The following is a 15,300-nucleotide window of genomic DNA, read 5'->3' on the forward strand; positions in this document are numbered from 1 at the left end:
AAGCGGACAGATAGCACATGGGTTAAAACTTATCTTGCTTGCACGACATGCAGTGCTCAGAGTATCTCTAAGAGTGATCCCTGAGCACTGGTAGGCGCAGCACAAAATTCCAAAGGGGAAGGGAAGAAAAACCAAAACGGTTGCTACAAGGATTTAAATTTTTTTTTCTCCAACTCTCATTTTGTAACCGAGGAAAGAGATAAAGCAAAATTTATTACCTTTCAGAATTAAAATAGCTTTCAAAATGCTTAGAATAACCTAATAGCTCAGTAAGCTTTAACTATGAGACATTGGTCTATTTTATGTGAGGTGAACGCACGTACTCATTCTTGCTAGTGTAATTATTACTTTTACTATATGAGCTGAGCATTTCATCTGAACACAGCAATCTGCCTTAATATTAATTTCTCATTTGATGGTCAGATTCTGACCAGGAAAATCTTTCAGTTAAATGTCTGATTTCTGATTAGAAAATATTTTCTGATCATGGAATTTGCAAATCCAGTATGTTTGGGAATACACACTTTCTTACATAACTTCCCAATACCGCCTACCTATTAAGGAAAAATATGGTATGATTTAAACTGTACAAATACAGAGTTTAGTTTAACTCTGGACTATGTGTTAGCATTCCGTAGAAGAACTATCAAGCACTGTGCTGGAGAGAAAGTTGCAGGCTACCACAGTGAACCCTGAATACAGAGGGTGTGGCCCAATATGCCCCCCACCACTAAAAAGAACTGCCACATAGTAACTTTAAAAAAAATTAAGGGCTGGAGAGAAGGTACGGGAGAAAGCACTCGTCTCTCCTGCCTTCCAATGCGCTGCTTATGAGCAATGTTTGAGGACAGACCCAGGAAGAGCCCCTGAGCACTGCCAGGTCTGACCCACCCTCAGCCCCCAAGACTAAAGTTTAATAGTGACTTAGAAAATCAGTGATTTTCATGTTAGGGGAAGGGGGAGCTCAGAAAGAGAAGGGAACACCAAATAGGTGGATCCGCCCACGATGGGAGAGCATGCTGAGGGTAGACTGTCGACCAAGCATGATTGCCACTCAATGCCTCTTTTGCCGACCATGGCACTCAAAAGGAGAGAGAGGGAAATGCCCTGCCACAGAGGCAGGGTGGGATAGGGGCTGGAGGGGGGAGGGGATGCTGGGATCCGTTGTGGTGGGAAATGCGCACTGGTGGAGGGATGGGTGTTTGATCATTGTATAATCGAAACCCAAGCACAAAAATGTGTAAGTCTACAACTGTACCTCATGGTGCCTCACTATTAAAAAAAAGTACATCTACACAATGGAGTACTATGTAGCTCTTAGAAAAGATGAAGTCATGAAATTTACATACAAGTGGTACAATATGGAAAGTATCATGCTAAGCGAAATGAGTCAGAAAGAGAGGGATAGACATAGAAAGATTGCATTCATCTGGGGGATATAAAGTAACAAAGTATGAGATTAATACCCAAGAATAGCTGAGATCAGCACCAGGAGGATTACTCCATAACTTAGAGGCCAGCCGGGTATCCTAGAGGAAAGGGCTATTCAGATAGAGAAGGGAGCACCAAATAAAGGATGTTTGGAGGATCCTCCCAGGAGGGGAGATGCATGTCGAAAGTAGACTATGGACTGAACATGTTTGCCACTCAATGCCTCTTTTGCAGACCACAACACCCAAAAGGAGAGAGAGAACACAGGGGATTGACCTGCCACAGAGACAGGGGGGATGGGGGGATGGGGGTGGGAGGGATATTATCCATGGTGGTGGAAAATGGGCACTGGTGGAGGGATGGGTATCTGATCATTGTATAATTGAAACCAAAGCACAAAAAATTGTAAATCTACAACTTTAAAAAAATAAAATAAAATAAAGGGGGAAAAAAAAAAAAATCACCTTCTATTACATTCTTTGGCTAGCTTTTTTTTGTAAAATAGAATAGACTCTTCATATTGTATATGTGGAACAATTTATTAATAACCTTATTGGACTGTTTTATTTGGTTTTGTTTGAGACCACATCCACTGTTATTCAGGGCTTACTCTTGGATCTGCTCTCAATAACTTACTGTACTATGCTGCTTGCTACAGAGCCCAGATTTCATTGATATCTATATACTTCTTTTTCAGTTCTGTGATACATATTTTTCATTATGTTTTCTTTATACTTCCTCCTATGTAAACCATATGAAATGTAAAAATTATATTCATGTATGCATTATTATTCTTAGAGTTATTAGTAACTACATTTTAGAAAAACAACTTAAGTCACAGAGATTCAATAAAGTTTTCCTTCCAAAAACAACAAAAAAAAAAAAAAAAAAAAAGAAAGAAAGAAAAGATTTGAAAAAAAAAAAAATAAAAGTTCAAAAAAAAAATAAAAGACCAAATACAGGAATATTAATTCATTTTTAATTTAATATAAAATATGCTGAATTTCCATGTTAAAAAAAATCCGTGATTTTTAAATTTCCATTGGAAAAGATAAATAGAAGTTCAAGAATCATTTCTTAACAGAAAGTTCTGTAACAATAAGGAGAAGACAGCAGGAGGGGGATGCAGGAGAAAGATGAAAACTTCCAGAATTCAATTGCCTCCATGCTACTGGCCGACCTCCACAGGCTCGGACGAGTCTCAACCATGAATGAAACTGCTGAAAAAACCAGGTATGCGGGACCCATGACTGAAATCTCCACACTCCCATGGAGTCTGGAATGGGCGATCTCCGCACATCTCCCTGTGTTTCTGGGAGCCTGGCAGTCACACCCACAAACTGCCTCTGGCACCATCTAAACTCATTAATGGCCATGATCCAGAAACTCACAAATAAATCTCTCAGAAGAGAACGACACAGAATGATAGTCATAAAGATGCCTCAAGACCCCAAAGTCACCATCCAGTTTTAAAAAAAAAAATAAAAATAATTAACCTCAGCTGTACAACTGTATTTAAAATTTCAGAATTTCTAGACATCTCATACTCTATACTACTGATGTACCAAATGTGCACACCACATTTGATGGGGTATAAAGTAGAAAGCAATGAAAGTGTGTGAGTGTGTGAGTGTGTAATCACACAAGACTCAACCTTGGATCATTTTTAGTGGATTATTCATAATAAGCAATACAAAATAAATTTTTAGGTCCTTTTTCGGGGGGCAGGGTTTGGAGATCAGGGTGGAGACATTCAAAATATGGTGATGGGTACAAGTAATGGTGGTGGGATTGGTGTTGAAATATTAAATGTAACAAAAGGTAAAGGTAAAGGCCCTCCCGTTGATCGTCGATTTGCTCGAGCGGGCCCAGTAACGTCTCCATTGGAGACTTTGTTGTTACTGTGTCTGGCATATCGAATACTCTCGGTAGCTTGCCAGGCTCTCCGAGCAATTTTATAAAAATAAAATAAAATTACTTTATCTTACTGAAGACCCCTAAATACAAACTTCAATCCTTTTCATCTTTACTATATTTTTATTATCTTTAGAAAACATAGTAAAGGAATTCAGTGTTCAAGAGACCTCAGAATGGTGCCTGGGTCACTGGAAAAAATTATTTTTTCTAAAAGAAAGTTTTATCAGGAGAAATTTCACTATAAAATATTGACCTTTCCTTTCAAGGGAAGATAACATGCCAAGAAAGACCATGGAAGCCAAAACAATTCAATCAACGAGCTCCTAACTCCCAGTGCTCACTCAACATAAACACTGGTTATACAGATTAATGTACCCTCTATTTCTTACAACAAGAACATTTTCAGCCCAAGTGAAAGAAAGAGAGAAAAAGAAAAAGGAAGACATTATTATCCTGATGATGAACCTGTGTAAGTGGTACAAAAGGTAAGATAAAGTGGGCCACCAATCGGATTTACTGCCTCAACATTTCCTTAAAAAAATAAGCAGACCTTTACATTGATGAACTGAAGCTAATATAAAATGATGAACTAAATACTAATATGAAATGAAACTGAAAAGAACTTGAAGCCCGAGGGTCAGAACTGGAAGTCAGTACTTACTGCAGGTACCAGCAATTTCTTCACTTCCTCAACAGCTCTCTTCAGCTTGATCTCTGCTCTGTTCTGAGCATCTTCCACAGTGATCAGTACATGTAAATCTTCATTGAGATGCTCCCAGTTGGGTTTGCCTCTATTTTGTTCCTCCTGAAAAGATGTACAACGTAAACCATCACTTTTTCCCCCAGAGAAAGTGCATCATTCATTTTATATTAACATTTCGCCGATTATCTTAAGCCACATTTGCATTATTTTATGACCTTTGGAGGAGCACACGCATCCATAAGAATACGAAACTTCTGCTTCTGGTCAAGATAACGGAACATCAGAACACTCTCTCGCTCTCCACCCTTAATTCCCGGAGGGGGTGGGGGGGGAGAAGTGCCAGGCTGAGTCCCCAGAAGGACTAGAAACTAACAGGCAAGCAGAGAAGAAAAAAAAAATGTATCTGAGAAGAAACATGAACAAAAATCTCAAATAGACACAAATTTATGTGTGAAATTAAGTGAATACAAGTGGCACTGCAGGGCTCACTCCTGAGTACTGAGAATCACCAAGTATTGCCCCCTCCCCCCAAACTCACAGAACAAATTAAAAGCGGTATTTTATTTGCACTGGGGGTGGTACTCCCAAGTGGTGCTCAGGAAGTCCATATGGGCCCCACCTTGACTCTGGGCCAACCTTGCCAGGGGTTCAATGCAAGGTCCAAGGACACTGTGCTTGGGGTCCTGTGGTACCCGGGATGTCTGGGCCCTTTCTGTGGTACAGTGCAGAAACCTCAGAGCAATAGGGAGTGGGAGAGGGAGAGACAGAGACCGAGGGAGTTTTCTGGAAAGGAGGGGAGGGGCAGTCCACTTGATAATGCCAGGGGAACACCATGTGGTGCTGAGAATCAAACTAGGTTGGACCCATGCTAAAGTTATCTCCTGTCCCAGGAAAAGGAGAGAATGTTATTTGCATGAAAGAACTAAACACAGTTGCGAAGTCACACAATTATCATGCTTCACTGAAGAAATTTATTTTGAAGCTGTAAAACACATTTTGATACAAGTATCAGCTTAATTCAACTTAAGTGCCAGTGAAACTTTTTGAAAAACCCTAATGCTTACTTCAAAATAAACTTTTAAAAGAGGGTAAAATTAATGTAACCATGCATTTGAACTCTCTCCCTAAAATTCTTCCAGGACGCTACAGAGTTTTAATTTTAAACGTACAAACTCATACAGAAGAAGGAAACAGCTCAGCAGCTGGAAAGCGTGGCAAAACGGCCAGGGACTTAGCTGCACTCAGGGTAGAAGGAGCCAATGCCACTGCGCTGCTCTCCGAGAAAACGGGACTCAGAGTCAGCAGCACATGGAAGAGGAGTGAGTAGAAGGGGGGCGAGGACGAAGAATGGAATATTAGCTGAACTTTTCCTAAGGAGTAACCAAATCTCCACAATCAAGAAACCATTCAAAATGAAATACTGCTTTATTTAAACAGCAAACAAAAGACTAGTAGCATACAAACATAATAGTCACACCTGGATTATAAGGCCTCTCTATACAATTATCAATGATATTCTTGAAAAGGAAACTTTTTTAAATGAGCCAGTCTCTCAGATGAAAGCAATACTGGGGGTACGCAGCAAGTAGGCTTTTACGAAGCACTGCCTGCCTGCTGTTACTACTGAGAACAAAGACCTCACTTCCCCACTGGGAAAAATCGTTACTATCCTTACAAACAGGCTGGAGCGGGTAGGGTGTTTGCCTCGCACACAGCCGACCCTGGTTCGATTCCTCTGTCCCCTCGGAGAGCCCAGCAAGCTACCGAGAGTATCTCGCCCACACGGCAGAGCCTGGAAAGCTACCGGAAAGCTACCCATGGCGTATTCGACATGCCAAAAACAGTAACAACAAGTTTCACAATTTGTTGTGGGACGTTACTGGTGCCCGCTCAAGCAAATCGATGAACAATGGGAGGACAGTGCTACAGTGCCGTTCTTACTAACAACTGAACGAGGACACACCTCCTTGGCCAAGTTCCAGAGACAGACCATGCTCTGTAACCTAACTGCTATTGCACACTGGCAGGATTTAAAGATATGAACTTAAATCTTTATTACTTAAGAGTTTAATACCTAAATGAAGGAAAATGCCCTATGACAGCATCATAAGTTAGTGAAGGAGTCAAAAACTGGACACAGATACTAACTCTCTACTCATATACTTGAAATAACTTCCAATTACTTTATCTTAAACATATTTCATGTGAGGAAGTCTCACCACATTTTGCCCTTTGAGAATTTTAGATTCTGGAAGAGAGTTGTGCAAATAAAGAGTTTATGACTTTTTCCTTCACTGGTTCTACCTTTTTTGTTCAAGTAAAGTTTTCCAAATAAGAATTCCTGAGGAAGTTACGAAAACAATACCAAAAACTGTCAAAGAAGCAACAGATAAAACAAAATTCCTCCAATATTGCATGTTTTCAATAGATTCTTAAATCTAAAACTCAGTCTTAAAATACAATGTTACATATCCAACATTATTACATTAGGGCAAATTAAAATCACTGTCCAGGACTAAGTTCTAACCACGACATTTCAATAAAACAGCATTCGTCACATTTCTGAAGCTGCTGAATATAGAGATGCAAAAACGAAGTAAAATTTTCTCAACGCAAGAAACTGTTCTTGTGTCTGATTGGTTTTTGATTTAAAAAAAAAGCTTGCTGAGGCACTACCCTATGAAGTTAAAATTATGCTTTAATTGCAGCATCTGTTGAACAACAAAGTAATTCTATAACATGAAGAATCAGAACACACTGATTGTCCCACCCCCTGCTGATCCTCTCTTAATTATACATTTGTAGTCAGGCACGTGAGCACAAGACTCTGTCTCCACCTGTGTTCTTGATGTGAAAGTTCAGATGCCAGAACCCCCTGGATGGGAATTCTAAAGTGTTACATACTTAAGCAAACTATGTCTCAAGTAGTATGTTTTGAACATGTAGATGCTTTAGCCGTACACTTCGACATACATTAACTGTGCCCAGTTGTAAATACGATTTTAAAATGTTCATTCAAAATGTAAACGTAAAATCGATGTAAGTTCACAGCTGATTCTGAACTTGACACGATTTTTTAAAAGGCCCAACTTGTAGGGCCAGGGATAGTCAGGGGTTAGGGCACGTGCTCTGGGTGCGGCCCAGCCTGGCTGCATCCCCAGCATCACAAGGTGTCCCCCGCACCACCTGGGCAAGCCCCAGCACCGCATCCCTGGTCCAGCTGGCCAACAAGGCTGCTCTACCATCACCGGCAGGGGCCCCAGGCCTCCTGAGCACAAAGGTAGGCAACGAAACCATTTGAAAATGTCAGAGAACTCTGTTTTATGTCAGACATTTTCCTAGTTATAACCTAAAGGACTGGGGCCAGGTGTGCTCGCCACCAGAAAACAAGGAAGGTTCAAAAGCATCTCCCTCTCTAGCAACGGGGAAGACTGCAGGAATATCTTCCTTCCAACAGTCAAGTAGTGACTTCACTAACTTACCAGCAGTTTGTGTCTTACTGTTCGTTTGTACTGACAAAACAATGTTTTCCCTGGTCTCCTACTATTTATTGGTCTGTCGCAGCGGTGACCAAAATTAGTGGACTTAAGTCAGTTCTGATGAAGTATACCAACTATTTTAGTTTTAGAGGTGGCAACTTCGTAAGCTGAACGATGATCTTTAAGATGGTCATAGTTGAAACAACTATGCAGGTATGTTCTCATAGAGAGCATAAAAGTTAGTGGGTGATTTTTAATGTTTTCCGTAAGTATAAAAACCAGTGGCTGACTACTGCTTAACAGGAAAAAACAAAAGTGAGAAAAGAAATAAGGAAGTGGGGGCCAGAGCTCTAGTCCAGTGGGAAGGCGCTTGCTTTGCCGGCAGCCAGGCCGGGCTGGATCCCAGGTGTCAGCGATGGGCTCTGGAGCCCATCGGGAGTGATACGTGAACATCACTGTGTATCGCCCAAGAACCACCACCAAAAATAGGGCAGGAAAACCTTTCAGAGACTTGAAATTAAGTTTATCACCGATATAAAAGTGGTGATGGCTGAGAAAGCAAGTATTTCCTCTAATTAATCCATCTGACTTCTTACGTGAAATTCTGCGTCATGGGCTTATTGAATCCCACCTAGCAGTAGAAGACTATTAAAGGCACAATCACTTAACTGTGACATTTTAAAATATTAAATTAATGTTCATTTAAAATGTTATTTCTTTGTAATACTGAAAGCCTTAATTTCCTGGTAGTTCACTTAAGTTCCCCCCCCCCCCAAAATGGCTAACATTTCTATTCCTATCTATTTCCCCCCTCAATATCAAAATTTATCCCTTAAGAAAAATTTCCTGAATTCCCACCCTTTTATTTGTGCTTCTGACATGCTGGTTCTGATGTGTATTATGATGTAAAACGCCCCAAGAGGCTAAATGGAGACTCAGCTCCAGACCCCTCAGTCCTGCTCGGGTCAGTGCTCTGTAGCCGTTCATTGCTTCCTGGGGCACACCATGCGACAGAGAGACAAAGGAACAGCCAAAATTACAACAAAAAATAGCACCTAGAGGGCTCTGTAGTACGCATTTTCTATCTACGGAATCAGCCAATCCTAATAGCTTCAAAATAGATATTAGATATTTTTCTCATTTAAAAGTGGAACAGAATGGCCTCCAGATGCTTCTCACAGGAGTCCAGAAAAGGAGGAACAGCAAACCCACCCACGAACAACTCAGCCCGGGCCCTCTGCCTGATCTGCACTGAGCGTGGAGAGAGGAGCGGGCGGAATGCAGCCCACTAACAGGGGCAGGTGGGGGGTACGAGGGAAAAAACACGCCAAGTGCCATTCGGGTGAAATGGGTTCAGATCGCACCTTGAAAGCTCTTACAGCCAACAGCATATGAACCAGAAAAGAAAGGTTCAATAAATATCTAAGATAAAAAATAATATCGCAATTATTTCACAGTGAAGACTGACGACAGACAGGCTATGCATCTACAGGGCAGCCCTCCCCGTAAAGACAGAGGTCTCTGCAGGGTAGTTTCAAGGAAACAGGAAGGGACCTGCAGCAAAGTGACAAAGTGACAAAGACTTCTCCTGAGGGCATCTGTTCGACAGTAAAACCCACAAACTTTCCAAAGAACAATAATCTCTTTTGGGGCATAATTTCAAATAAGAATTTTTAATGTGCATGGATGTAGTGGCGCTCTAGAACACAGATGGCCTTGCACTTGACCAGCCCCTTGATGGTAGTTTGATCTTGGTTAGAACATCAGAACCTCCAGCATTCCTACCAAAGTACAGGACCTCTATCCTAGGTCTGTGCCAAGTTCTGTGGGTGTATGCATGTGTATCGCCTAGACATAAACCCTGCATCTCATAAAAAGCTACGTAATTGATGTTCGCGTGGTTTGAAGAAGCCGCTATATAAAAATTGAAGAGGGACAGACGATAAATAATGCCCTAAACAGAGGAAGGGGAGGAGAAAAAGGGAGGGAGGAAGGGGAGGAGGGAGGGAGGGGGAGGGGGAGAGAGAGAGAGAGAGAGAGCGCGCGCAGAAAACAAACAGGTAAGACTAGTGCTTGTGTAGAGAAATACATAGCTGGAAAAGTACTTTGGGATTAGGAGTATTGTTTAAGATGACCTATATTTAAATTAACTCAGTCAATAAAAGTAAATTAAGCATTAAATAAGGCATGAAAATACTTTGAAATATACATTTTGGGGTAAAGAAACTTTCTAACAATCTACCTATAATCTAAGAGGCAGACTGAAGAAGGGTTCCAGTGATGAAAATAACAGACCACTCTTGACACAAGGTTTAGATTTCAAAAACACACCGAGGTTGACCACTAGTATTACCCAGAAAGAAGAATAAACCGTAACTATTTCCTGAAATTAACTCACAAAGAATATAAAAAAGAGCAAAAAGATCTGATGAAAAACAATACTGCAGAATGAGTTCCAATTTTACTGAGTCGCCTCTCTCATCAGAATTCATCTTCCCTCTTTTTCTTGTCTACACTTTTATGTCTCTGTATTGTGAGCCTCAAGAGCAAGATGCTTGCTTTCTTTTCTTCCTATCAGTCACAACACATTTAAAAATGCTTTTATTTATTTTTTAATTAGTGAAACACTCTATGGTACAGTTGTAGACTTACAAACTTTCGTGCTTGGGTTTCAGTTATGCAATGAGCAAGTACCCATCCCTCCACCAGCGCCATTCGCCAGCACCAATGAACCCAGAAACCTTCCCACCCCCCAACCCGCCCCACCTCTGTGGCAGGGCATTCCCTCTTGTTCCCTCTTTCCTTTAGGGTGCTGTGGTTTGCAATAGAGGTACTGAATGCCCATCGTGTTCAGTCTATAGTCTACTATCAGCATGCATCTCGCATCCCGAGCGAGTCCTCCAAACACCCTTTACTGGTGTTCCCTTCTCTATCTGAGCTGCCTTTCCCCCCAAGCATGTGCTGCTGGCTTCCAAGCCATGGAACAGACCTCCTGGTACTTATCTCAACTATTCTTGGGTGTTTTCTCCCATTCTGTTACTTTAGATTCCCCTGATGAGTGCAGTCTTTCTATGCCCATCCCTCTCTTTCTGACTCATTTCGCTTAGCATGATACTTTCCACGTAGAACCACTTGTTTGCATGTGTTTGTTTTCATGACTTCATCATTTCTAACTGCTGCATAGTATTTCATTGTGTAGAGTTACCAAACTTCCTTTAACCAGTCATCTGTTCTCGGGCACTCGGGTTTTTTTCCAGATTTTGGCTATTGCGAACAGTGCAGCAACGAACATACTACTGCAGATGTCATTCCGACTATACTTTTTTGCCTCTCTGGGATATATTCCCAGGATTGGTATTGCTGGGTCAAATGGAAGCTCAATTTCTAATATTTTGAGAATCGTCCATACTGTTTTCCAAAAGGGCTAAACCAGTCGGCATTCCCACCTGCAGTGAAGGAGAGTTCCTTTCTCGCCACATCCGCACCAGCACCGGTTGCTTTTCTTCTTTTGGATGTGGGCCAGTCTCTGTGGTGTGAGATGATATCTCATTGTTGTTTTGATCTGCGTGTCCCTAATGATCAGTGATGTAGAGCATTTTCTCATGTGCCTTTTGGCCATTTGGATTTCTTCCTTGACAAAATTTCTGTTCATCACTCCATTTTTTGATGAGGCTCGATGTTTTCTCCTTTTGGAGTTCAACCAGTGCTTTGTATATCCTTGATACCAGCTCCTTATTGGATGGGTATTGAGTGAATATCCTTTCCCATTCTGTAGATTGTCTTTGTATTTTGGTCACTGTATCTTTTGAGGTGCAGAAGATTCTCAGTTTAATATAGTCCCATTTGTTTATCTCTGTTATCACTTGGTTGGTCCGTGGCATGTCATCTTTGAGGATTCTGTTAGCCTCAATATCGTGGAGGGGTTTGCCGACCTTGTCTTCAATGTACCTTATGCATTCTGGTCTGATGTTGAGGTCTTTAATCCATTTTGATCTGACTTTTGTGCATGGTGTTAAGTTGAGGTCTAAGTCCATTTTTTTGCATGTAGTTGTCCAGTAATGCCAGCACCATTTGTTAAAACGGCTTTCCTTGCTCCACTTCATATTTCTTCCTCCCTTATCAAAGATTAGATATTGAATATTCGGGGTTGTGTCTGAGTTCATCATGTCGACCAAGACCATTCATGGTAACTCACAGTTCCAGAAGGCAGAATCTAAACGATGGACATGGGAGTCTCCCGGTGGACGATTCCACAACGAAATAGACCACATCATATTCAATCGACGGTTTTGCCTGACTGATGTCGCTGTTGTCCCAAAATTTCGAACGGGATCGGACCACCGTCTCCTTCGTGCAAAATTCTACTTCACAGAGCGGGGAGAAAGGGCTGCAAAGTTCAAAAAGAGAACTCCCAGAACGACCACCAACTGGGAACTCTTTGGTACTATTGCGGCAACATGGGAAGATGCCATTGTTGACAACATTGACGAGGAATACGATCGACTGGTTCAGCACCTCCATGAATGTGCGAGGAACGCCAAGAGAGAGATAGCCACAAAAAGTCGCCTATCTTCGAAAACTCTTGAGCTAATTCGCCAGCGTGGTTTGGCGCATGCCTCAGGCAACCGCAAGCTAACGTCCGAGCTCGCAAAGCAGTGCAGAGATGCGATCAAGGAAGACCTCAAAGAGAGAAGAGCAGAAGTACTGGTAGATGCGGCAGAAGCCGGGAAAAGTATTCGTAACGCCCGCCTGTCCTTCGCCAACTATAAGACCAAGATGACTGCCCTCCGACGTCCTGATGGATCCATCACATCCTCCAGAACGGCAATGGAGAAGATTATCCATGACTTCTACTCAAATCTCTTCGATAGCCATGTCCACTTGCCGACATACCAAAATCCACAGGATGGGTATGTCGTTCCCAACGTTCTCCCTTCCGAAATCCGACACGCCATTTTGTCAGTAAAGAAGCAAACAGCACCCGGCCCAGACAAGGTCAGACCTGAACACCTGAAGAACCTGCCGTCAGTACTCATCAATACACTGGCTCGGCTCTTCACTCGCTACCTGTCTGAATGCAAGGTTCCATCTCAATGGAAAACCAGCAGGACCGTACTACTGTTCAAGAAGGGAGACATCCATGACATTGGCAACTATCGCCCGATCTGCCTATTGTCTGTCATCTACAAGTTGTTCACTCGAGTCATCCTGAATAGGATTGGCAGAACACTAGATGAAGGACAACCATGTGAGCAAGCAGGGTTCCGCAAAGGATTCAGCACCATCGACCATATCCACACGATAACCAAGCTCATTGAGGTTTCTCGGGAGTTCAAGATGCCGCTCTGCTTAACGTTCATTGATTTAAAGAAGGCCTTTGATTCTGTTGAGACGGAAGCGGTCATTGAAGCCCTAGCCAATCAGGGCATTCAAGCCCAATACATCAGGATCCTCCGTGAGCTGTATTGCGGATTCACTACCAGGATCTCACCATTCTACAAAGAAGTGATCGTTGATGTCAAGAGAGGGGTGCGGCAGGGTGATACCATTTCACCAAAACTCTTCAGTGCCACCCTCGAGAACATCATGCGACGACTGGAATGGGAAGGAATGGGAGTGAAGATAGATGGTCGGCAACTACACCACCTCCGCTTTGCTGATGACATTGTTTTAATAACACCAAACATCAGCCAAGCGGCACAAATGCTGGCCGACTTTGACCGTGAGTGTGGAAAGGTAGGACTACAGCTGAATCTTACGAAGACAATGTTTATGAGAAACAGCCTTGTTCCTGACGCCCCATTCGCTCTCAATGGAACGACCATCTCCGAATGCAACAGCTATGTGTACCTAGGTCGAGAGGTCAACATGACAAATGACCTGGCACCCGAGCTGCGCAGGAGGAAGAGAGCGGCTTGGAACGCCTTCAAGAACGTCGAAGAAATAGCTAAGAGGACGAAGAACCTCCGGCTCCGGGCACATCTCTTTGATTCCACTGTTCTTCCTGCATTAACATATGCCTCAGAGACCTGGGCCCTACGCAAACAAGATGAGAACGCTATTCAGGTCTCCCAAAGAAGAATAGAAAGAGCTATGCTTGGAATATCACGTTTCACTCAAATGAGAGAACGAATCCGGAGTTCTGACATCCGTCGACGATCAAGGATCAGGGACGCTGTCTCATTTGCCAAGGTGTCGAAAATCAGATGGGCTGGTCACGTAATGAGATTTAAAGACGACCGTTGGACTAGAGCTGTTACTGATTGGATTCCACGGGATGTCAAGAGACCGCGTGGCCGCCCACCTACCAGATGGTCAGACTTCTTTGTCAAGATCATGAACGATCGGTTTGAGGCCCTCCATGTTCCCGGAGCGAAGAGATGCCATTGGGCTACACTAGCACGTGACAGGGACAAATGGAGACGTTACTGGCGCCCGCTCGAGCAAATCGACGACTAACGGGAAGTTAAGTGATTAAGTGATTAAGTGTAGGGATATTCCACCCTGTTCCATTGGTCTGCGACTCCGCCTTTGTTCCAGTACCATGCTGTTCTAACTGTTACCACTTTGTAGTAGAATTTGAGGTTGGGGACGGTGATGCCTCCCATCGTCTTTTGCCCAAGAATTGCTTTAGCTGTTCGTGAGCGTCTGTTGTTCCAAATGGATTTTAGGAGTGCTTGATCCATTTATTTGAAGAATTTCACGGGTATCCTTATAGGGATCGCATTGAATCTGTATAGCGTCTTGGGGAGTTATTGCCAAAAAATGCTTTTAAATAAAGGTACAAAGCTAATGGATTCACAGCCCTCTCTCCCTCCAGCCCCCATAGATCTGGTCTTGATTTTCACCAGGTTTTTCGCAAATATTTGTTTGTGAAATTGTGTTATTTATGCCTATGATTTCCAAAAGTACTATGTTACATACAAATGAACTTTATCAACCTATATACACGAGACATCACGAATAAAACACAAACTCATTCAAAAACGCTAAGAACTCCAGGGCCCAGAGCATCCCAGCAGCAAGAAGAGCTGCTGCCACCTCGCAAACTCTAAGCCTGCTGGTCTGAGCCTGGTGCTGCCCTAAAGGGCCCAAACACCGTTCCCAGGTACTGCTGTCTGGGCCTGGCACTGTTCTCAAGCACAGCTACAGTATGTGACCCCAGAAGTCTCCAAGGCCACACTGAGCACTGCACCCAGGTGTGGGACCCTGCGAAGGATCACCAACAGCGATGCAAGTGTAACAGACTTAGTTCTTTCCAACATGCAAGAGAGCGATAGCAGCCAATTCATAGTGCTAAGGTTTGAGAGGGTTGTAAGAAGTAGGAACAGGGACGGGAGAGAGGACAGGGATTAAGCTGAATGACTTGCATTCATCTGACCCTGCTGGGATCCTGATACTCCATGGTCCTCCAAGAACCACAAGGTGCAACCCTGAAAGCCCCTAAGCATGGCCAAGTGAGACCCAGAGGTTCCTGGGCACTGCTGGACAGCTGAGGTAATCCTCAGCACCACAGAGCACAGGCAGTACTGAACCACCACCCCACCTGGCCAAGAACATTCAGGAAGTGTCCCCCACCCCCGCCAGTTCTACTAAGCACAGCTCCTCCACACCATGGCCCCACACACAATACACACACAGATGAACAGTTATATTAAGTGTAGTGACTTTGCAAATGTCCTGTATAAATCAGCGGTAGGGCATTTACCTTGCACACAGCCACCCTGGCTGATCTGGGTTCGATTCCTCCACCCCTCTCAGAGAGCCCAG

General features: G+C 43.0%; 1 protein-coding gene across 6 annotated transcripts in view; it reads right to left on the bottom strand.

Moving 5' to 3' along the window:
- Window positions 1–15,300, bottom strand: part of QKI (QKI, KH domain containing RNA binding) — a 153,661-nt gene that overhangs the window by 38,561 nt on the left and 99,800 nt on the right. For all 6 annotated transcript variants that reach the window (XR_008794144.1, XM_056126293.1, XM_056126291.1 and 3 more), the window contains exon 4: window positions 4,010–4,153. Coding sequence is in view for 5 of the 6 variants with exons in the window: in XM_056126293.1 (XP_055982268.1) it covers window positions 4,010–4,153 (144 nt within the window). In the remaining variant the exon portion in view is untranslated. The remainder of the gene's footprint in view (window positions 1–4,009; window positions 4,154–15,300) is intronic.

Source organism: Sorex fumeus, unplaced genomic scaffold, assembly GCF_029834395.1.
Source record: "Sorex fumeus unplaced genomic scaffold, SorFum_2.1 ptg000061l, whole genome shotgun sequence".
NCBI lineage: Eukaryota > Metazoa > Chordata > Mammalia > Eulipotyphla > Soricidae > Sorex > Sorex fumeus.